The sequence below is a fragment of the Heliangelus exortis genome, chromosome 2 (genome assembly GCF_036169615.1).
Source record: "Heliangelus exortis chromosome 2, bHelExo1.hap1, whole genome shotgun sequence".
NCBI classification, from domain to species: Eukaryota; Metazoa; Chordata; class Aves; order Apodiformes; family Trochilidae; genus Heliangelus; species Heliangelus exortis.
In genome coordinates this window covers 142,436,115-142,460,843 of record NC_092423.1, presented here as the reverse complement: position 1 = coordinate 142,460,843, position 24,729 = coordinate 142,436,115, and the positions used below count along the sequence as shown (strand labels likewise).

The window sequence follows — 24,729 nt, the reverse complement described above, 5'->3', positions numbered from 1 at the left end:
CCAGCACTACTCCTACAGCATAACTGAAGAGGTTGAAAGCAAATTGGATGGGAGAGGAGCATGAGGGCACATGAAGGTATCTAATCAATCATTTTGAAAATAAGTAATATAACAGGAAGAAAGGCTGCAAATGGACATGTATACTTTTAATGAAGTGCCAGATTTTAATTGACTCCACAACATTAAATTGTCTGCCTGTGTGTGTGCACGACAACTAATTATGTTACCAAGTATAATTCTTTTGCAAAGAATACACAATGTACAATTCTCAGCTCAGTACACTGAACAGAGTTCACCAGTTTTTAGTTCTTTATTATGTGTGCAGACTACACCTTATATACCAAAATAAAAACTGTGACATGAAAAAAAATTCCTTTCCACATTTTTTCTACAATATTTATCAACGCATGAGTAATTAATTAAGCACCAAAATATTCACTTTCACATCTTTGTGCCATGATTGGATTTTACTTCCACATTCTAAAAGAGGATCCAAAACACTTCTCAGTGTAAAAAATGAGAAAAAATCCTTCCACAAGCACAATTTTAATCCCTTTAAGCATACTTAGAAGCTATGCAGCACCCCAAATAATTAGAATAATTTTCAGACTTCCACTGAAGTTTTAAAAACTGGTGAGATTAGTATTGTCTAGAAGAGTTTAAGCATATCTATCTTTAATGAAAACTGTGCAAAATTACCCTCTTAGGGTCCTTTCTGTCAGGTTTTCTATCCTTAAACTGCAACTGTGAATGCTCAAGCTCTTCTGCGAGCTAGAAACTAGGATCTGATATTCTGAAAAGCAAAGAATGGTTTAACTGATTTGCCCAACGCCACACACAAATTTCATGGTAAAGCAGAGATAGAAAGTAATTTTCCAGGAACGTATTCTTCTGCTTTAGACATGAAACCATTCTTTATGCTGTTTTCCCCAACAGTTTTCAGCTTCTGCATCAAAATAGGCCAGGATTCCATAGGCAAGAGCCATCCTTATTACCAACTTCCGATTCTTCCCATCAGGATGTATTTACAGAAATAGTCTTTGAAGGTTTACAGTTGAAAGATGTATTTGTGATAAAACAGTTAAATATGCCTTACAAGAATCTACATGGGAAATACTAGGAAGGAAAGAACAATGGTGCCTGAAGCTCTTAGGGACTTCAAGACAGGCATCCATTCCTACAGCTTTAAAAATATTTACCATTTTACTAATGACAGCTTTTCTGGTGCCAGAGACAAAAGTGATTTCATTTTTATGTTGCTGGCATTGCTGGGAGAACCTACTCTATGATGTTCTTTTCAATCTGCAGATCCAATTATCACTGATATTCATGAAAGTGCTCTAAGAGATGGAGGAATATTTCTTGAGCTGCTTGTAATATAAGTTGGGAGAATGCTATCACAACTTTACTCAGCAGAACTACAGAGCTATGCAATATGAGCAGACAATTCATATATACAGAGCTGCAATACTGTACATGTATGTATGAACATATAAATAAAGTGAAATATTGCATGCTTATAATTGAATATACTGAACACAGAGGGCTTACCATAAGTAAAGATCTCAATAACATGATTTGAATCCTCCTAGTTCCCAAATCGCTGTAATGTGAAAAAAGTTGAAAATTAGTTTCTTTGCATATCTGCAGAATATTCTTCTACTCCATCACTATAACAACTGCATTTTTGAATACCACAGTCTTGGAAGGGATGCTGGATGACCACAAGTAAGAGTCAAATATCTCCAAATGAGGTGTAATAACTAAATGGTTTTGAAAGATGGGCTTAAAACAAAAAAGTACAGACAGCTAAAAAAACAGTACTTGATACATATGAAGCAGGTATAAACCTTCATGTTTCATTCAGAAAATTCTTTGTACCTGAAATGTTTAACCTCTACACACTTAGACTTAATTTTTACAAGCATCAGTGCTCAGAATTTAATGTGAATTAAAATATAATTGAGCTTTTTAAGAAACTAGGACACTTCTTGTTTAAGCCAGACCCCAAAATTTTGAGGCTGGAAAAAAGCTATCTGCAAATCAACAATAAAAAAAGAAAGAACCCTCAATTTTCAGCTAACAGGAAGGTACACAGAATACCACTTAGCCTGTACTTTGTATCTTCTCATTTTCCACTCTGCTGGAAGAAGAAGTTCAATACCTACTGGTATACAGTCACATTGCACTGTTTTTGTAAGATCCCATGAGATAAAAGCATACTGGAAAAAAATTCCTCTATTCAAAGAGACTCTTTCAAGAAAGCAAAAAGGGTAGAAACTTTTGTTCCCCATATAGCATAAGGAAAGAAGCCTCTTCACCAAAGTTGGCCACTATGTAATGGCAGAAACTTGTAACTCCATGGCTATAATCCTGGCTATATCCAGCTGGCTGTATCATTCAAATGTTTTGTGTAGCTGAGACTGAATCCTCAGGTGTGTAATGCAAGTCTGTACCAGCAGTCCCAAAGCCTGCTTTATGCAGAATGACCTATGTGCATCACACTAACATCCTGCTTTGTCTCATGTTAGTGTGACAAAAAACAAACAAAACCACCCCACAGCAGCTGGTAATCCAAATACAGAATTCTAAATGGATCCACATTTAAATCACCTTCTTAGTGAGTGGTAACTGCCTGGCACAGACTAATTTCTATCTTACATGGAATAATGTCCCATACTGCAGGGACACAATACTATGTTAAAAGATAACAAGAACCCAGCAGAATGACAATGAGCTCCTACTTAAGCTACCAGGTGATCAAAGTGTCAATGCACACCTGGAAAGAATAGCTGTGAACTTTTCAGTGATTCCCCATACTGAGGAAAAGCAGTCTTTAAACATCATTATTCATGTTACAGGGGAAAATACTACTTCAGTGTACAGCAGCTTTTTAATCATGGGTTTATCACAGAAGTCTGCACATCTATAGCTTTTTCCTATTTCTAAATTGACAAGAACATTCTAAACCAAAATAAATGTACTGTGATTTCTGCAGTTTAATTCTTAATCTGAAGTCACCTTGTACAGAATGAAGAAAAAGCAAAAACCATTTGTAAATTGTACAGCCATTTGGAATAAACGTAGTCACAGATCAATCTCCTTCATTCACAAAACACAACTATGAGAATTTAAGGAATCTATCCTTATGTAGATAATTTCAGAAACATTTGTACAGAAAGGGACAGAGAAAGGTTTTAGTGGAAAATAAGTTGCATTCCAATCAGATATTCTTTATCACTTATGCACTCAAAGTTTGAGTTCATACTGCTAACATTGTGCTTCCTTGATCATGCATAACATTTAACACAGCCCCTAAAGAGTGATATTTTGCATTTCACTTCTTAATCTGTTAGTTTTCTAAAACTAGATTTTTAATTAGAAAATTTTAGAAATTTTAAAAAGTAGGATATACAAACCCAAGATGACTGGTATCAAGTGTTTGCAAGGCTGTCCCGAAAACAGGTACTTTTCCCATAATGAACATCATAATCTCTGATCTCTGGTAATCAGGGAGATTGCTTCCAAAAAATCCTAAATAAAAATTGAATTAAACCATAGAAGAAAAGATATAGGGCCTTTCTCATCATAAGAAAAGCCTTATAAACACAAGGAATACATTAACAAAGTCAAAAGAGATTAAGAATAATACCAGGATTGTTTTAAAGCATAATACTTACATGTTTATTTCTACTGAATGACTTTAGAGGCTTTTATAACACTTTCTTCTTTGAATCCTAAAACTTACTAATTTTATTCTCCTTTAAACATATAATTTTAAAAACTAAATCAATTACAAAATTTTTAACGGGTGAGGAATTGGAAGTGTTTCTCATGGAACACAGTATTGTTACTTCTGTTTATTTTAAGCCACCATCAAATATGAAAAGGTGTGCAAACAGAAATCTCAGCAGGATACAAGCATTATGTCACCAATTTGTAGAGACTGCTGAGGTGAGCAGCTCTGGTGCCAGCACCATCAGCAGCAGTGCACTCCAGTGCAGTGCACAAGGGGTTTCCTGAGCTAGGAGAACCTCACAGGGAGTAGAGAGACCCACCAGGAACCCACTCAGGAACCACAACAGCAACTGATGAAACCTGAGGTGAGCTGATGAGACAGAATGGAGAACTGGACAGAGAGATACAGCATGAGGTTCAACAAGGGAAAGTGTAGGCTACTGCACCTAGGGAGGAATAACGCCATGAATCAGTGCAAGTTAGGGGTTGATGCTAGATGTAGCTCTGTGCAAAAAGCCCTGGGAGCCCTGGATCAACAGGATGACCATAAGGCAGAAATTTGTCCTTGTGGCCAAGAAGACCAGTGGCATCCTGGGGTGCATCAAGAAGAGTGTGGCAAGCAGGTTGAGGGAGGTTATCCTCTCCATCTACTTAGCCTTGGCAAGGCCCCATCTGGAGTACTGCACCCAATTCTGAGCAGAGACACTAAGATATTTAGGGGATGATGATTCTGAAATATCAACCATACAACTAGATTCTGAGAGCACTGGGCCTGTCAGTTCAGCCTGGAGAAGACTGAGGAGGGCTCTCAGAAATGGTTATAAATATCTAAAGAATAGGAGTCAGGAGGATAGGAACAGACTCGTCACTGGTGTCCAGTGACAGGACGAGGGGCAGTGGTCACAGGAGGTTCAACCTAAACATAATCTTCTCTACTTATCTACTAAGGGTAAAAGCACTGGAATGGGCTGTCCAGAGAGGCTGTGAAATCTCCATCTCTGGAGATATTCAAAACCCACCTGGATGCTATCCTGCACAACCTAATGTAGAGGAACCTGCTCTGGGCAAGGGAGTTGGACTAGTTGATCTCCAGAGGCCCCTCCTAACCCCCAGCATTCTGTGATTCTATGATAGGAACCAACAGCAATGATGGCCAAGCCCCAAGGACATTAAACAATTACAGTGTGTCTAGAGGAGGGCAACCAAGATGGTGAAAGGCCTTGAGGAGATGATAGGAGCAGTGGCTGAAGTCACTCGGTTTGTTCAGCTTGGAGAACAGAAGGCTGATGGGTGACCTTGTTCTGCAACTCCCTCTGTGGGGGAAGTGGCAGGAGAGGAGCTGATCTCCTATAGGATGCAAGGAAGTGGAATGCAGCTTCACCAGTGGAAGTTCAGATTGGACATCAGGAAAAGATTCTTGACTGAGAGGGTGGTTGGTCAGTGGAACAGGCTGCCCAAGGAAGTGGGACATCAAGCCTATTAAAAGTTCAAGGACTATCTGGATGTTGCCCTTAATCACATGGTTTAGATTCCTGTAGTCCTGCAAGGAGCAGGGAGTTGGACTTGCTGGGTCCCTTCCAAATAGAGATACTCTCTTCTACTGCTGTGCAACAGCATAAATGTAACTTTAATAGAAAGCAGGTTTAATTAAAAGTTGGGCTGAGGGTTTTTTGGGCCTTTTTTTGCGGGGATGGGGAGAAGAGGAGTTAACGTTTTACCTTGGAGTTTTTTACTGTAATGGTGAAAAATAATCTACTGTATGTTTCCTACTGCTCTAGAAAGCTTCAAGGCATAAGCAAATGTACAGACCAGTGAACAACATTTAAGTTAAATTCATTAAGTTAAATTAAGTAAAGGAATACACATCATCACTGCCCTGCAATATATAAAATATATATCATTACTATAAAGAGGAAATCTGAAAAAGGGGGAGATGCTATTCAATAAAGTAATTTACGGAAATTGTTGCTCTTATTTTTTGTATTGTGCTTAAAAGGAATTCAGTTATGTTGTGGTAGCACAAGTGGCCATTAGGTGTCATTGTTGCCACTATGTTTAACATTGGTTTCTAAAATTTTTTAAATAGTACCTACTAACATACATTACTGTATAGGATTGCTTGCAATATGATTTTCATAAAAGGACTAATATTAGTTCTGTACAAAAGATACCGAATGATGACTATATTCCAAGTGCTATACATAATATACTCAAGAAATTTAACAGAAGTTCATTTTTAATTGTGCTTTTCAGTTAACAATAAAAAGAAGAGTCTTTCAGAAGTCAAATATGTAAAGTGAGCCTGAGATTTAGAAGCAAGTAAAGTCAGAGATAGCACACCTGTCCTTTTTCCTTTTTGATTCGAGATGTTTTAATGCCATCTCATTTAGGAAGGGGGAGAAGGAGAGAAATTTTAAAAGTGAGCCTAGGTTACTGTCATTACTCACCAATTGTTTGAATAATTGCATTCTGGACAATCCTCTCATCATTCTCTTTGGAGCTTGTGCTGAAAGTTGCACTTCCTGCTGAACTGCGCCGATCACTCAGCTCAAAGTCAACGCTGATGCGCAAGTGCTTCAACAAGGTATTAAAAACCTCCAGAACTGTTGGGCCTGGAAATAACATATAACAAGGATTGTACGTGTCAAGGGAAAGGTGCCTTAAGAAATTGAAAGCCAACCTTTCTGATCCTTTTCAGGAGAAATCAGATTAAGCTGAAAAGAACAAGTAAAATACATTGTGTGAAGGGTGCACATACGACCTAGGGAAAAAACTTTGACATGTGCCTGTGCCCTGGTATTTTAGAAATTATTTTGGAATCAGAAAATGCAGTCAGATACATATGAATAATCCACTACTATCAACTTGTACAAGGCTTGGCTTGGATGGAGTTAACTTTCATCTTAGCAGCGTAAGGGTTGCTGTGCTTTGGATCTGTGACTAAAATACTGCTGACAACACACCAGTGTTCCTGCTGTCACTGAAGGGTCAGGACTTTTCCCCCACTCTGTCCCTCCAGGCTGGGCTGTGCATGAAACTGGGAGGGGACACAGACCAGGACAGCTGACCCAACCTGACCAAAAATATTCCATGCCAAGAGGAGGAAGGGGAAGACATATCTGTTTGTTTGACATTTGTCTTCCCAAGTAGCCATTATGCATGCTGAAGCCCTGCTCTCCAGGAAGCAGCTACACATCTGCCTGCCAACAGCAAGTACTGAATAAATTCCTCTGCTTTCCTTGTGCATGTAGCTTTTCCTTCTTCAATTAAACTGTCTTTATTTTGATCCAGAAGACTTCTCACCTTCTTTCTACCTTCTTCCTGTCCTGTGCGAAAGGGGAGTGTGCAAATGGCTGCTGGCTGGAGTCAACCCACCACCTAAGTTTTACACAGAAAATATGACTGCTAAAATTAAGCAATGGGTCAAACAACAGGTACTTGCACCTGACTTTCAGTTACTTCAAAACTGCTACTAAAATCTGTCCTACATATTGTATGAAATAATGAGCTCTTTACATTTTTAAGTCTCCACAGGTCTTTGTGTGCTGGTGGATCTTGTATAAAGAGAAAGAACTGTCTCAGACTCAACCTAATGAAGCAAAGCAATAATGTTTCATCAGAAGAACAAAGAAAAAGAACACCTGAGGATGTACATATACACAACTTCACAACTACTCTTATTTCAAGGAACTATGCTACCTTAAGTGACATAATTCACCATATTTCAGCTGCATCACAGTTACTGAAGTAAAATGATCAACCTACTCTTGACTCCTGTATTACAGCTCATCTCGCATCAGCTATATCACAAAGCAACACTTGACTTTCTGTAGTCACACATAGTGCTCTCATGAATTTGTGACTTCTTACCAAGCAGAAATTCCTGCCTTTCACAAGACTGTAAAAATAAATCTACTCATTTTCTTTCAGTACAAAGGACTACAAAACAAGCAAGTATTTGTAAGTAATTATAAAATGAATAAAACTTCAAGCATTTTATCAGCATAAAGAAGAAAAAAGTAATACAAAACTTTGACGAAATTTATGCTTTCATTCATTCTGAGAACAAAGCAAAAAATGAGCACGACTCTTCAAAGCTATCCTTTGACCTTGTACCATTAATTTCAGACAACTTACCTATTGATCCTTTAGCTGCTATAGCAACTGCTTCTAAAAGAACCTGAATAATGCCAGCACGAACTCGTGGGGAGTCCCTTTTGCGAAAATCAAGGTGTCCAAGAATTTCTTGTATTACATGATGGGAATATTGTGCCTATTAAAAAGCAAGCACACAGAAAAAAAGCTTCATCTGTGACTTTAATAACAATGAACTGCTACATGATTCAGCTGTAGTCAAGAAAATGTTCCTGTTATACAACATTCTAACTCACAGATTTATCTAAACTTCAATCAGTTGATGATTAAATATGATTTTTTTTAAAAAACAGATGAAGACATATGGGTCCATCCAGCAAAATATACAACAGCTTAGACTATTAAAATATCCAAGAATGTGTACAAGAACTGAAGCAGCAAGAATTGGTACTTCTTTCACCTAACTGGAGGCAAATGAATTCAGCTGGTCATCGTGTCATTGATATACTCAAACTCATCTATTTATTTTCCACAATCCTGGAATTTTATGACTTTATCCTGTGGGTATCTGTGCTTGACGCATCCAAGAATCCAACTTTGATCAAGTTTATAGCAGACAATACAGGCTGGCCAGTGGTAAAAAAAGATTAACACAGTTCCATGTGAACTTGGTTTCTTGGATTTTAAAAGCAAAACATCCATTTTAGCATGGAGACAGAACCAACCTAAGAGATTCATTTACCAAGCACAATGTCAGATCAGTATTGCTATCCTACTCCTTGTTCTGGTGCTTTTTAGGGACCTGAGGACTTAATACCTTTTTTTTTTCTACAAGTGGACATTAAGAGAGAGCAAATCAGGAAACCTCTGACCAGGAACCACAATTAGGTTTCTACTTGAAAAATTGTAAGAGTTTCTAAAGAGTTTCCTAAGAGACCTTCTGGATTCTTCGATTTTGTTTGTTATCATTATCATAGTGAGGTCAGCATTTAACCCTCTCTCATGTGCTTGAAACATGTATGCAATGAAAACAAACCCTGGAGACAATCCTACCTGTATAGAGTACATGATGATTTTGAAGCAGGAAACAGCAAATTCATTTGGATCCCATAGTCTATGATGGTCTAAATGCCTGTAACCAAAAATTACAGGATCTGAAATCATGACTTTCCACAGATATAATAAATGATACCTAACAATCTTGTCAAAATTCACCTCAAGGGTCTTATTTTTTTACATCAAGCTTCTAAACAATTTATTACATAGATCAGAAAACTAGAACTTCAGAAATGCATTTTTTAATGGTTTACGATGTGATCACAAAATATTTGTCTAGGAAAGAAATTCCCAATCTTTAGCTTCAGGATTTTAAGGAACCTAGGCATACCAAAGATACACAGTTCTGATGTGCAAACTGTTCTTAACAAAGTGCACGCATAAATATGGCTGTGGCATTATATACTTATTTACATGAGAGAGACACACTGAAAAGGGTGGTTGTAATACCTTGAACACACTTTTATTCTAAATAAGGTACAGAATTTGTTTTGAATAAGGATCTACAAAACAGTTAGGGTTGAATATTATAACCACAATAGACTCTGAAGAACTATTTTCATTTTCACAGCAGTTTCATGAATGTTTCTTTTCATGAATAATATATATAAACAAAAAAGAATTCCACTTAGTGTTTATACTCCTTTATCACTCTACAGCATTTCAATACTTTCTGCAACAAACATCAAAACAGAATCAGAATGATAAATAGATCAGTATCTCTTTTCATTAGGTGGTCCTATCCTATTTAAAGTTTCAGCATTTTCAAGCAAAGATGTGAATTCTGCACTATGCTTAAAGCCACGATTAGGGCAGAGAGCAAATTCCCCGAAAAGAAGAAAATTTTTTTTAACAACAACAAATACATTTTTAAATCTAAAAGATGGTTATATGTAATTTGGGATGTCTTTTAACTGGGTTGATTAGGTAAAGGAAAAAAACCAACAAACAAATGCAGAAAACCAAAATGAACTCCCCAGACAAAAAAATTACTTACAGTGTTTCTAAATAGATATCTCAGCTACAGAACCACTGTTGGTCTGCCTTTTCTCAAGGAACACAGTAAACATATAAAGATGCTTTAAATAACAAATACAAAACCACACATATGAAATAAGTCAGTACTCTGCACACAAGAGGACTGACTGGGTGTCTGAAGTTAGTTGCCCAGAACATGGAGCTCTCAACTCAACAGCCAGCTGCTACCAGCCTGGTGACCCAGCTGAGTGCACAGCTCTCCTTCAAGGCTGATTAAATCAGCTGGCACAGAGCCACCTTCCTCCTATGCCCTAAATTATCTTGCAGTTCATTGCAGAGCTTGAATAATATACTGCCACTTGAACACATTACATACCTTTAATAGAAATCCCTAAAAAAATGAGTTTCAGGAATTTTAAAGGTGTGCATTTGCCCTACTAACTATTGAACTGGACTACCTGCTGGGGGTATTTGTCTGTCCTGTGCACACTCCACAACACAGGTATATTTAATCCTGCCTTGGGGTAGAAAGACAAACAAAATTACATCTTTATCCTTCCAGGCTTAGTAGCTCATAATCTATTTATTCATCTTTCCTTTCTACCCAATATCATTCCAGTAAGTCCATCATTTCTTGTTCACAACAGCCTTGTCTAGCTAACCTATTTCTCACCAAATACAAAATAATACTCTCTACTATCTTCTCCTGATTGGAATTGATCCTTTGATCTTTCAAGGTAGCATGTTCTGTTACCCCTAACAGTTCCTCTTTAACTTCATCAAAGATCCATTCAGGCAGATTATGGTCAACTCTGTCTTATATCAAGTTGTTTTTTTTTAAAAAAACTTTTCCTCTCAAAGCAATGCATACATTTTTTTCTTTTCAGAAAGGCAAAATATTAGCTGCTTCAGGGAGCCAAACTGACAGGAAGACATCAGGGGAGGATGACTGCTTAGGTAACATTTTGTTTATAGCTCAACTGGCCCATACTTTGTATACTGGAATTTTCCTCCTAAGAAAACAATATTAGATTACTTCAGGTGATATATTTTACTCTGAATAATGCAGACAGTATATTCAATAGAGTCTTGTTTTTGTAAAAGACAGGTACACTTAGTTTAGTCTCATTTTGCTTATTTTTTTTCCTAATAACATTACCTTTGATAAACAGTATCTAAGTGAGATTGCAAAGCATTAGTATCAAATGTCAAACTCTGCTTTCCATTAAGATTTATTGAATATTTATGTAAGCAAACGTGCACAGTTAGATTTCTCAAGTTATACATGCATTGGACTCACAATCTTAAGCTTTCATTCCACCAGTTTTGAGCCTCATTCAGAAAGTGAGGCTCATTTGATAGAGCACTCCCTTTATGCTTAGGAAAATCAGCTTGGAAATTACATTTTCTACATCTCCTGCTCTTCAAAAATACTAAACCTTTACAGCAGTTATGTATAAAATTTATTATTTATAAAAATATAGGAATATAAAGGATTTAAATTTATTGCTTCTGGGTGAAAAAAAGGGGGGCTTAAAAAGTTTTATACCCTTGATACCTTCTTTTTGCATGTCATTTCTTGCTTAACAGTAGTAACACGAAAATGGTTTTGAGTAGCTTGAAAGCCTTTCAGTGCAAGAATGGAATACTCAGGCTTTATGGGAAGAACTAGGCCATCTAAGGTAAGATATTCCTGTAACAAGCATTTGAAAATCTACAACAAGGAGCATGCAGCTCTCCTCCTCACTGGAAAAAGCCGGGGTCTGAAAGTAGTATCACTGAGTCTAGAATTTCCTGAAAAGATTTCTTCTGAGATTATGCATACTCTGTAAACATTAACAGGGGTGAAAGAAGCAGATGTAAGGCATACCCATGCTTGTACCTGTTTTCAAATTATTTACAAGGAAGCAACTGGGGCAACACAGAGAAAATGTTGGACTTGACAGTTAATACATCATCTGTAATTTCTACTGTGCAGTTGTGTAGAGTGCATACTGTGTGAACATCTGCCCTTCATTACTAAATGAGAAAATAAGTACATTCCTCACAGAATATCAAAACAGGACTTGGGGAAGAAAATTGCAAGAAATTAGAAATCTTAATTTGATGTATGTAATCTGGGCACAGTATTCTTCTGTGCTACTTGTGTTTCACTTGGATTGCCTCTTCACTGACTGAAACAGTCATCTACAGGACACTAACCTCTTGAACAGTTTTACATTAGCAAGAAAAGCCAGCTGAGGCAACAACCCAACCAAATAGTTACGTAGCTCTTCTAAAATCAGTAAAATGGGACACGTTTCTCTGTAACTACTCAGAAGTTAACAGACAAGCGATAAAGAGGTGAGATGAAAAAAAGAGAGGTAGTTTTTAGATAAATATGAATAACTGGTTAGTAAGGTTGAAAAGGAAAGAATTCAATGCGACATAGTTAGAGGACGACATAATTTAAAAAAATAAAAAAAACCCAAAACTCTTAAGACCTTCCATGTATTGTCAACTTACGCAAAAACTGGTCTGACAGCATTATTCATATTTCCATAGGTTGCTCGTCCCAGCAGTTCCCTGAAACAGTTCTCAGCCAGCAGGGCAGGGTTTTCCTCTTTCTCTCCTCCTGTGGGAGAGGATGGAGGGCCTATTCTGCTGAAGTAAGACAAAAATACATGGATTTGACTAATTATTAATATCTATATTCCTTACTGTACATACGCTGGGTTCTACAATTCTCATGAGTCACACTCTGGGTTAGGCAAGACATGTATCCCAAATATGTATGAAACCAGAATTCCAAATAAAATATTTTTTGCTTATAGCAGGACTATCCATCTTTATCTCTTTACTCATTACTGACCACTGTAGTAGTAAATGTGTATGTGGCAAAACTAATGGCTGTTAATATTGATTTGATTTGTTAACCACTGTATTTTGACAAACTTACTCATTACTAATGATGAATGAAGGCCATGAAACCATGCAAAAAGTTAGGCAGAATCTTAGTCATTTTGTTCAGACTAATGATCTCATTCACCTGCCCACTACTGAATCCACACTGTGGGGGTGAGTGTTAAATAAAACTATGCAATACTTCTGCAGAAACAGATGGCTTGTGAGTTGATAACAAGTCAGACTGAACTAATTAGAACACTATCACCCACACAGTTACCTCTAACTAGATGGTGTACAAGTTAGTCACCTTCCAACTGACTGTCCCCCAACACTGCTATGGAGAAGACTAATGAGTGAGTAGAAAAGTATCTGATACAGATACTGAGAGACACCAATGTATGGGCTGTCCCTGCCCAGGCACTCTCAGTCAGGCTCCAGGGACTTCTGTGAGTAGAGGATGGGGCTGCTCCAAGCTGTACACAGAGACTGAGGAAGAAAGCAAGCAAAGTTCCACCTGAGGTGCAGTATTACTTACTGAGAAGTAGTTTACCTATAGGTGACAAGTTTTTTTTTTTCACAAAACACATTATAAAAACGTCAGTGACAATTTGTTCATTTACATTAACATTATGCAACCATACATTAAGAAAATTATTTTAGAACGCAGAAGTCAGTATCCTAAAGTCTTAATCGTGTTTTCAGTTCTCAGTGCAAACTTGTGCATTAAATATGTTAAAAAGTGTTCACTATGAGCATCAGCTTTAATGTTCACTCTTCAGCAACATGAAACCATAGCTTTAGAGCATTTTGAAAAGCCAGAAACTGAAATGCCACAAGTCAAATAAACATGTTAACATCATAGCTCTAGTATCTTCTAGCTCTCCTAGTGTTTCAAGACTACTGCAATCTAAAAGTTGCAATATCCTGTTGCCTCCAGTAGCATAAATATTTCAGAAGTTACTGTGACATTGCTAACTTGTCAGATTTTATTAATAAAAGCCTCAGGCACTCTACTACCTAGGTAAGTAAGAAGAAATAGTTTTACAAATGCACAGTGATTAGAGTTTTAAAAGGCATGGCAATTTGTATGTGATCCACCATGAGTACCACTAAACTACAGCTTTATCCCACTGCTCTCCCCCTTGATCTCCCTATCTTCTTTTCCAGTACTGCCTAGACTGTGAACCAGACAGACAGGTGTCTGTGCAGGTTTTCAGTGCAGAGAAGGATAAATGGACCATGATACCCATGGCTGTTTTGACCCAGATTCCCCAGAATGCAGCAGCATTACAAAGCTGGGTTGGTGGGGGTGAAAAAGAAAGCAGTATGCTGAACACAAACTCACAGAGCTAGTGTATATAGAAGAATTCTAGTTAAAATTCAGTAAAAATAAACTTTTAATTTTGTTATATGCAGTCCCACAGAAAGTGACTTATCAGCATTGTTTGCAGACTTAACTTTAAATATGTTAAAGGAATAAATTGCAATCTAATCTTAGTCTAAAACATTAGACTGTGTGAGAAGTTCAAAATAATCTCCCTTTGTCTGTAGGAATTGTGTTTTTATTTGGAACTAACAGCACCTGTCTCTAAGTATTTCTCACTAAGTGTTCCTTAGCATTGTCAGATGAAAGACAATGGATATAAAACTACTCTTTTAACTTTTTAATTTTACAGGAGAGCTTTGCAGAGCTTTTGTAGTTTCTACACTGAAATGAGCAAGTCATATGCATTTTGTTTCAATGATTTGGTTTTTAAATAAAGATCAGAAAAATCCAGTTGCAACACTTAAATACCAAATCATTGATACTACAATTCCTCTGCATTCAGACTTTCTCTACTACTTCAAGTCCAGAGGAGTGAAACATGGAGTTTGCAATGAAAAGGGCTAAAACTGCTTCCTTGAACTGTTCTACCAGCATTTTTATGGGTGACCTCTATCAGAGAAGGTGGCGACTAGGAACAAGAAGGAGGAATGTTTTGAAGTACAGAATCATAGAATTTTCAGGGTTGGAAGGGACCTTTAATATCTTCTAGTTCCAACCCCCCCATACCACTGTTTCTACAGCAAATCTCTACTTGCACACTTAAAATGGCTCAGACCAACTCAACATTCCATGCATGAGACTTTTTTAATACCACAAAAGCAGGACTGGCCAAAATATATGATTGGACATGTGAAGTATGATTTAACAACTACTTGTGAGAAGAGTAGGTACAGGAATATTTGACTATGACTAACTCACCCTAAGAAAAAAATACATTCTAATTTACCTCTAAAATAGAATTTATATGTACATTAGAATGATTTGAACTCAAGTCCACTGGGAGTGCCATAATGTCCTTCTGCCTTAAATAAGGCTGGCACTTTCAGCTTTGCAGTTACCATGAAGAATGTGTTACAAACAAAGTGAATTTCCAATTTCATACATTCCTTCCCCATTTCAGAGACATACATACATTGACACATGACTGACTCTTCTGAGTTTTCTTCTAGAAAACTTGAAGAAGGGAGGGAGAATCTTTCAGGCAATGCCTCATACTATACAGAATGAGAATTATTCAGTAATATAGAATCATAATGAAGTAGAACTATGAAATTATATACATGATTTTTAGAATGTTATGCTTGCAGATTTATCTGATAGTCATCTAACTAGAGTGTGCATTCACATACACAAATAACGACATCCACAAATACATGTCTTTTAAAAATGTTGTTTAAATATTAAATTCTTATTCCAAAAAGTGTCTCATCTGATGTACTCAGAATAGTCTTGAATTAAGCTATTAGGGTTCCACAAGTAAAAAATACAGTGATCTTTACAGTAAGCCTTATCTATGTATACTTCAGCTTTAACCAAAAATAGTTTTTTTTCTATAACTTAAGTAGAGCAGAAAATCCAGAAAATACTTCTTTTCTCAAATTATGCTTTGAATCCATCTCCCAGAACAATATGCTTCTTACTCCTACTCTTCAAGATGCCACTGTTTGGTCTCCACAAATCTGAAGTCACATATAAAGCGAGGCAAAAATTATCTGTAATATTATTTAAAGCCAGCAGATCAACAATTTATAAATATTGTTTTCGCCTTTTCTGTCACATGCACATCACACAAGGCCTCTGCTTGCCACCTGGAAAAACATTATAGTCTTTTTTTCTGTTGAACATGCACTACAGTAAAAAGTTTCAAGCAGACAGTTCAGATACTTAATTAGCAGCTGCTTCCTGACAGATTTGTTTTTCTACCACCACTATTGCATTGCTCAACAGATGATAAAAACTTGTCCTGCAGTACATATAAACTGATCTGCTCTGAGTGACTGAGCCAAATCCTTTTTTGAGTCAGTTTTTCCATCAGTAGTTTGTTTCACTTTACTATATAAAGGAAAGTATACAATAAAGGGCACTGTAAATAGTACCAAAGGAAAGGGCCCATCTGCTTCTAGAAGCACTGAGAGAAAGTGAGCAAAGGCAATAACCAGGCTCTCCTCGCTCAAACAGCAGCTTCAAGAAACCTTTGTCTCTTATTCAGATCACTCTTCAGATGTAAAATCCAAGCAGCAAGTTTTAAAGCAGCTAAGGCTGGACATGAAAAAAACATTTGTTCACAGAATTGTTTGGGTTGGAAAGGACCTTAAAGATCATCTAGTTCCCCCCTTAAAGACCAACTCCCCTGCGTGGGCAGGGACACCTCCCACTAGATCAGGTTGTTCAAGGCCCCCTCCAACCTGGCCTTGAACACCTCCACGGAGAGGTTATCCACAACCTCCCTGAGCAACTTGTGCCAGTGTCTCACTATCCTCACAGTGTAAAAGTTCTTCCTGATGTCTAACCTAAATCTATCCTCTTTCAGTTTGAAACCATCACCCCTTGTCCTACCACTACAAGCCCTTGGGTCAAGTCCCTCCTCAGCTTTCCTGTAGGTCCCCTTCAGGTACTGGAAGGCTGCAATAATATCTTCCCACTGACCTCTCTTCTCCATGCTGAACAACCCCAACTCTCTCAGCATGTTCTCACAGGAGAGGTGTGCTAGCTCTCCCATCAGGCCATCCTCTGGATCTGTTCAAGAGCTCCATGTCTTTCCTGTGTTGGGGGCTCCAAAACTGGACAAAGTACTCTGGGTGGAGTCTCATGAGAGTGGAGTAGAGAGGGAGAATCACCTGCCTGGACCTGGTGGTTTTTGATGCAGCCCAGGACAGGGTTACCTTTCTGGGCTACAAGCACACATTGCTGGCTCATGGTGAGTTTCTCATCAACCAGCATCCCCAAATCCTTCCCCTTAGGACTGTTCACCATTCGTTCTCTGCCCAGTCTCTATTTGTACTTGGGATTGTCCCATCCACGTGCAAGACCTTGCACTTGGCCTTGTTGACCTTCATGAGGTTGGCACTGGACCACCTCTTAAGCCTACCAAGGTCTCTCTGGAGGGCCACCTTTCCCTCCAACATGCTAATCCCTCCAGCTTGTCTGCACTGCAGAAGTTGGTTTTATGGAAATTTCCCAGTGCTATAAAAAAAAACATTTTTAATCACAAAACCCAGTGTTTAGTCATAAACACAGCCATGGACAAAAAAAATGTAAATAGGAAAATCAAGTTAGTTATGTATAAACCTCTGCCTCTGCTTAGTAATCTAACAAAAACCAAAAAGAGTTAATAACTTTTATTCCAAACATAACTGCAATTTCTGGAGCAATTTTTACACTGATAAGAGTCTACAACAAGTGAAATGTAAGCAGTAGAAAATAATTTAACAGAATAAAGAAACACTAAGAGCAGATAAGCAGAGCTGTGGTTTTGGTTTCAAGGAAACCCAGGTAGTAAATGTCAGTAGTAATTTCCAATTAAAAAAAAAAAAAAATGGTATCTCATAAAAACTAATCCTAAATGTTTCTTAAAAAGCATGCCAGGGAGCATGAATAAAAATACCTGTCAATATCTTCTATTTTCTGCATATTAAACAGCAATGATGGTACTATCTTGTCCATGTGCTGAGGTTCCCATATAGTTGCTCGAAGCTCATCATTAACTGTTTTTCGAACCACTCCCTGAATGCCCCTGATTCCAGCAATTCGGATCCTAAGGAAAGAAAAAAATAATTACTGAAAAGGAGAAACACAGCACCTCCCTGTATAGCTCTTTACCTGTTTAAGAAGAGGTAATTATGTAGTGTGGAATTCCATCAGGTTCTCACAAACAGTAATTCGGAAATCTGGCAAGTTCATTTCAGTTGCCCATAATGCCTTCAAATGTCTTCATAGCTCACAAGGAAGCTGACAAACTAATAACTGGACAGATGATGATGCTGGCTAAGGATAGTGCTGTCACCCATCACTGATTAATGAAATTGTTTATTCTACCTCCAAAAGAAAAGTCATGTGGGTAAAAACCTCCCAACTCTACACAAATCACAAACCATCAGTCTGCATGTGCAATCTCAACCTATTTCAGCACTGAAAAAAAATGCCATGAAGTTATTACAACAAAGATGAAGCAGTAGCTACCACAGTCATCTGATCATGTCCTTAAAAATTGTAACTAAAACCGTGGATTAACTGTAACAAAACTTTAACAGAGTCGTGAAAGGATCACAAGATGAAAAGACAATGATAATTCTGTTGACTTAAGCCTGATGAACAAAAGGAACCACCCCTTTCATCCTACAACCATTTGAACCAATTGAACTAAGAAATTATCAAGAACAGCAATAAAACAATAAAGAGGAAAAATTAATATAAGTTTTTAAAAACACTTAGTTTAACTGTTAGCTACTTTCATTGCTTTGCTGAACAAAAATAGTTTGCAGGAAAATGTGTACAATGAATTGACTGCCAAAATACCCTCTTCTGTAGTGGTAACAAATTTTACTTAGTGAAAAAAAGCAGAAGAAACAGTGGTGCTTTCACCAAGTGAAATAATAACAGGCTTCACTAAAATGTCGTATTATTTCTATTAAAATTAATCCTCATTTTAAAATCTTAATTTCAGTATGGATAACATGTAGTTAGACTCTGTTCAGTCAAACTTGCTGTATTAAAACATTTGTTAGATGAAATAGAGAGATAACTAAACTCTGCCCACTTTTTTTTCCCCCAGCTATTTTTGAACAAATTAATGTGAACTCAGTACAGATGCAATACCATGCTAGATCTTTCAGTACAGTTTTAATAGGATTACAGACTATACAGGGAAGAAGAGAGATGCACAAACAGCTAGAAAAGCACTTGCAACTGCTGTAGGACAGAGCAGTATTGTTACAATGACAGTGTGGTATGCAATTTGATTTTTCAATATTAAGAATCTAAGATTAACATTTAAGACCCAGACCTTCCAAAATTCTATTACTTTTTTTTTTCTTTTGTATTTTCTTTTTAATAAATATTTATTAAGTAATAAAGTTTTGCTCATATTGTAACTTTAGGTCCATTAAATACTAGCATTACTTTAGCCTGCTGAAGGGGAAATCTCACTTACTAGTGAAATTCAGTTTCAGAGTCAGAAGTCTTATTACCTGACTGTATGTGTATGTAATGTTCCAGCTCCAACTCAAGCCATTCAGTTCAGGGGAAGCTCAAGCTATGCCAATGAAGAGTGACTCCATAAGTCTGGTGTAGGATGAGCTGAATTACTCCCTACCCACATCCATGGTATTGACTATTTGTGGTATCTGCATTTAGAATTTTAATTTAAAGTCACAATCCATTTTGTTGAATTACCACAGTATCTACAGCAAAAAGTATGATTCTTGTTCATAAAGATGTCTCTCAAAAGAAGTCATAGAGTCATGGAATGGTTTGGGTTGGACCTTAAAGATCTTGTAATTCCAAGCCCACTGCCATGGGCTGGAACACTTCCCACTAGACCAGGTTACTCAAAGCCTCATTCATCCTGGCCTTGAACACTTTTAAGGAGAAGGCATCTACAATTGGCAACATGTGCCAATGTCTCATTGCTCTCAGTGTGAAAAATTTCTTCCCAATGTTTAATCTACATACAGACAAAAAGTCTAGGACAGTGTGGAAAAAGCCATATTACTATACATTTGATGAACCTGGGTAAAAATCTTGCTCTAATGCTGAAAAAAGGCCACACTTCTGTGCCTTCAAGTGTCACTAACACTAATCTCATGTTCTTACTATTGCACGGACCAAAAAATGAGGGCTGAAGATGCAGCATTAAATTTCACCACATAAAGGAAAGGTTTCATTCCCCTCAAGAAGGATCAGGTAGGTTGTAAAGCAGAGATTACATTCAAATCAAGGTCATCTTCAGTCTTATGTCACTAGGATGAAATTCCTCCCTGTCTCAGGGTACACATCAGCATTGCAAGCTGAAGCACAGATAAAAGTGCAGGTTGACAATTTGAAAAGCAGAAGATTAGCACAGTTATCTTACTCCTACAGTGATCAGAGCTTTGAGGTATTTTATCTTGGAGTATCCTTAAGAGTGGTAGGTCACATCTGACAGATGACTCTGGGATGCACCAGTCTCTTAATTCATTTCATGTTCTAGTTCAATACTAATATTACCTCTCATTTGGAAGGGTCAATGAAGAGGAAAGTAATATAAAAATTCCTGAGCTGAGCTTCATATCCTAAATGCTTAGGAAGTCTTTTACAGTAAGTGTGCAGTTTAACATTTCTGCTTCAGTTTCACAAAGCCTAAGAAGGCAAATCTCAAAGAGCTCATTAACACATTTATGAATACCATTTGCAACCATCAGCATCAGGTAAGTTTGCTCTATCTGACAGAAGCCTACATTAGGAAGTAGTTTCATGACACACTGGCTTCACTAGTGACACTTGATGAAATAACTGAATTCAGTTATTTTTAGTTATTTCCCAAACAATTCACGAGATCATCCTGTAAAACCATTCACTGGGATAATCTTCCTAAAGGGAAAAGGAGTAGAGTAGGGGGCAAAGTACACAAGCAGCAGATTTAATTGTAGCCCTTTTAGTGGCCAATTTACCAGCAGAACTTTATACACAGCAGTAGGGTAACAAATAGGATGGCAGCAAGTTTCAAAACAAAATGGAGGAATGAACCAGAAGACTAAAGAAGGAAATAATTCTGGTTTTGTTTAGTTTTGTTTCCTCCAAAGCAATATGCACAGTATCGATTCTTTAGAACAGATAAAGTTCACAGATTTTTTTAAACTTCAAACCTCAAGCAAAATCCTTATGCATTGCAGCTAACACAGCAACAGCACACCCAAAGGGTTGAATAAATGCTCAGCAGATGCATTTTTCATAGTTGGTTGAACAATTTAATGCATGGAAATAGAAACTATGAGTACAACAGAGATGCATATAATATAGTCTCAAAACTCTTAAATTTGCAAGAGGTCAGGAGTTAAACACTGATTAACAATTCACATAAAGAACACATCACTAGGGGGAGCTGAAGTAAAAAAAGGAAAAAAAAGTGTTGCTTGCATGCAAATGTAGAAATTTGCAATAATAATTCATGACAGCATTTCTGCAGTTATCTAAGAAAATTTGATTTTAATGACTAATTCTCAAATAGAAAAATATGCTTTTGATATTTATATAAGTAGCCCTATTAATTTATCAAAAGATTTATGCAACTTGCACACATTTCCAGTAATAAATAGTGCCTTTCTGGAGAGAGTCCATGCAATCTGGCAGGCATTATTCAGGTAAAATTCCACTTCAGCCTCCCAGGATTTCCAGCCAACTAAGATTCGAAATATTTGGTGCTGTTTAAAAAGCCAGACGCTTTTTGGGTTTTTTTTTCCACAAAATGAACTATATTTACATGCTAGGACAGCTTTCTGTAATACAGAGAGAATGGCACTTACTCAGTTTGTATTTCTGGATCGTGGTCACAGGAATGACACATGGCACTGAATCGAGACACAAAGAAGTCGTAGCGTCTGTGGTAGGAAGGTGTGTCCTCCTCAATATTGGCAAATTTGACAAACTGGAAAATTAAATACATTACAAAAGCTTTTGATAGCAATTTCCCCCCAAAAAATAACCAGTACCAAGATTCATTTAAAAAGTAACATAAAACATTAGGAAAGATCTCAGATTTGACAGTACTTAAATATTTAATTTAAGTGAAGAAAAAGTTAAATTGCAGGGTTTTCTTTGTAAAGAAAGGTCATTTCATTAGGTATTTAGATCATTATGAAAGAGTACAGCTGTGTGAAATACAACATACTATGGAACAGAACAGGGAGTATCAACAATTCATAGAATCATAAGTCATTAAGGCTGGAAAAGACCTTTAAATAAAATCCACCACTAAACCATGTCCCTAAGCACCACACCTAGATGTCTTTTAAATACTTCAAGGGATGGTGACTCAACCACTTCCCTGGGCAGCCTGTTCCAATGCTTGACAACCTTTTCAGAGAAGAACTTTTTTCTAATATCCAATGTAACCCTTGCCTAGCACAACTTGACACCATTTCCTCTCTTTCTTTTTACTTAGGAAAAGCAACTGAAAACCACCTTGCTGTAAGCTTCCTTCACTTACTTGTCCAAGCAATCAAATGGTAAACTATCACTGGTGGGCTAACAAGCAACACTCTGACTTATCAAAATTCAAGGGAAATAAACCTAGAGGCAATTCTGTCTATTTTTACAAAAGGTATAAAGAGGAATCAGGGAATTACAACCCAGTCAACTTTAATTCCATACACAGGAAGATGCTCTAAAAAAAAAAAAAAAAAAAAAAGTCCCATTTGCAAAGATCTACAAGTAACAAAGGGTAAGTAACAATCAACATGGATTTGTCAGGAACAAATCACATCAACGCAACCTTAATTATTACTATGCCAAGAAAATATACTTTGTGAATCCAGATGAAGCAGAATCTGTCATATCTTAACTTCAGTGATGCTGCTGACCAAAAAAAATACACAAAATTCTCAAAGGTAAGCTAGAAAAACACTATCAAAAAACCACTCCCCATAAGATAGATGCAAAAGGGATTGGAAAAGATATAGAAAAACCTGTAAATTATCCAACTACAATAAGCTATTGAGTGAAGTTCTGAAGGGGCCTGTCCAGAACAGTGGTATTTGAGTTTCACTAGAGACTTATATGGAAGAATGGCCTCACCAAATTTTCAAAGAACACTAACCTGCCCCAAGCTATAGACACACTTGATGCCTGGCTCTTGACAAACTGGAAATCAAGGAAACAATTCAGGAATGAAATGGAAAATAGCATTTAAAGACAGCTGTACAAATAAAAGCAACATACAGAATGTACAGAATACAGTTATAAAAAAAATAGTAATTGTTTCTTTCTCCAATAGTAATATGAAAAACAATAGTGGGTTTACAGTGAAGCAAAGGCTAGTTAAGTTAAACATTAAAAAAAACCACCTCCTTTCTAAAGCAAGCAGGCTCCCTAAAGACCTGGATTTTCCATCACTGTCAGTTTTAAGAACAGACTACAAAGGGAGGAAAAAAGGGAAAGTAAAGGTTGCCAGGAAAGATCTAAACAACAGGGCCAGTTCTGCACTGAAGCAGAAAGAGGCTCCAGTAAATCCCTCCATGATTTCCCACCCCAGTATTTTTATAACCAATTCCTGTGCACAAGCTGAGAATTTTTTTGCATATTTCTGAATACAGAACATGCGTTTATCAGCACTTTGCCCACACACATCTAGACAAGTGCAAACCACTTCAACATAATCTATAAGACACTGATCTGTGAGGGTTTTGAGGTATTTTTCAAGCTGAAAGTGAAAGCTGTGTATTTCAGAAAAAAATACCACTTCTTTTTTTTTACTCTTCGTTTTACTCTTTTCTTTTTTTCTGTTCAATCTAGAACACTTATCCCTTTTAACTGATCTACCAGTTCACCCACTGACAGATACAGAGGCAGCTGAATATGATATGGTTCATAAAACTCATTTTCAGCTGTTACTGAAAACAGAGCAGCAAAACTGTACAATACTAGTTCATTTTACATGTCCTTCTACAAAGAATATCCTGTGTTGTCAGGTGATAAGAAAGTGATATACAATGAAAAAACAATTCTGTATAGTTTACTGCCACAATATTAAAGACAATCCACATATAGCAATGATACTTTTTTTTAATACACCAAGTTACAAAAATGATAATTTACTTTCCAAATCGTGGAAAATTATTTAAATGCCTTATGTCTCATCATTTGTTTTTTCATGAAATTATTAGTTTTAAACAGAAATAGATTTTCCACAGTTCTTTGGAGAAAGGGACCTAATTAATCCTTAAAATCTAATTAGGCATAAAGTCCAAGAGTCAACAAGATGAATATGATCTTAGCATTTTTTAGACATTCAATTGTTAAAGTCTATAACCGATTCACCCAGTAAATTTCCATAAAAGCACATAAAAATAGGAAACAAAAAAGTTTAAAGAGCACAAAACACTATGGGAGTGGACATGAGAATATTAACTCATCTAATGTTTAATATTAGCCCTTTAATACTATCTAAATCACAAAAAATATTTGATCGATAGGATCTTCCAACATACTTAACATAACTTAATATAACTCCAATAACTGTTTTGCTAGAAGAAAGATCTGTAGTACCAAGAAATTGCTCTGTAAGGATAAATACTGAATTTAGAGCAACAAAATATCAGGGTCTTCCTATCTCGCTCTGGACATTTCTTGCACATCATGATGTTGCTTTGTAACAGGGAAGCACCCAGACATCATGCCTCTCAAAATGGCATGCACAGTAATTTGTCCAGAAAGGGCAAAACCTTTTCATTTCTTCATGTGTATGACAAAACAATTTGATTCACTGAACATCAAGCATTTCTGAATCCTAGGATTAGCATTCAGATGAATGAACATTTAGGCCACATGAAAACCAATTGTGATTAGACTGTTTTGAGTTGCACTGTCACTCAGTAAAGAATGCAAAAACATTCTATTATAGAACTTTTAAGTTTTTACAGTAGACAACACTCTATATTTGCTCCTTGCTCAGTGGT

The 24,729-nt window shown here is 36.9% G+C and overlaps 1 protein-coding gene across 8 annotated transcripts in view; it reads right to left on the bottom strand.

The window, feature by feature from the left end:
- EFR3A (EFR3 homolog A) overlaps window positions 1–24,729 on the bottom strand; it is a 71,622-nt gene that overhangs the window by 20,806 nt on the left and 26,087 nt on the right. For 6 of the 8 annotated variants that reach the window (XM_071738403.1, XM_071738402.1, XM_071738400.1 and 3 more), the window contains 8 exons: window positions 21,580–21,701; window positions 17,685–17,834; window positions 12,373–12,510; window positions 8,887–8,965; window positions 7,876–8,011; window positions 6,186–6,350; window positions 3,420–3,534; window positions 1,552–1,603 (listed from right to left, as the gene is read on the bottom strand). In XM_071738403.1, the coding sequence (XP_071594504.1) occupies window positions 1,552–1,603; window positions 3,420–3,534; window positions 6,186–6,350; window positions 7,876–8,011; window positions 8,887–8,965; window positions 12,373–12,510; window positions 17,685–17,834; window positions 21,580–21,701 (957 nt within the window). The remainder of the gene's footprint in view (window positions 1–1,551; window positions 1,604–3,419; window positions 3,535–6,185; window positions 6,351–7,875; window positions 8,012–8,886; window positions 8,966–12,372; window positions 12,511–17,684; window positions 17,835–21,579; window positions 21,702–24,729) is intronic. The other 2 variants (XM_071738401.1, XM_071738397.1) reach the window with 1 other exon arrangement.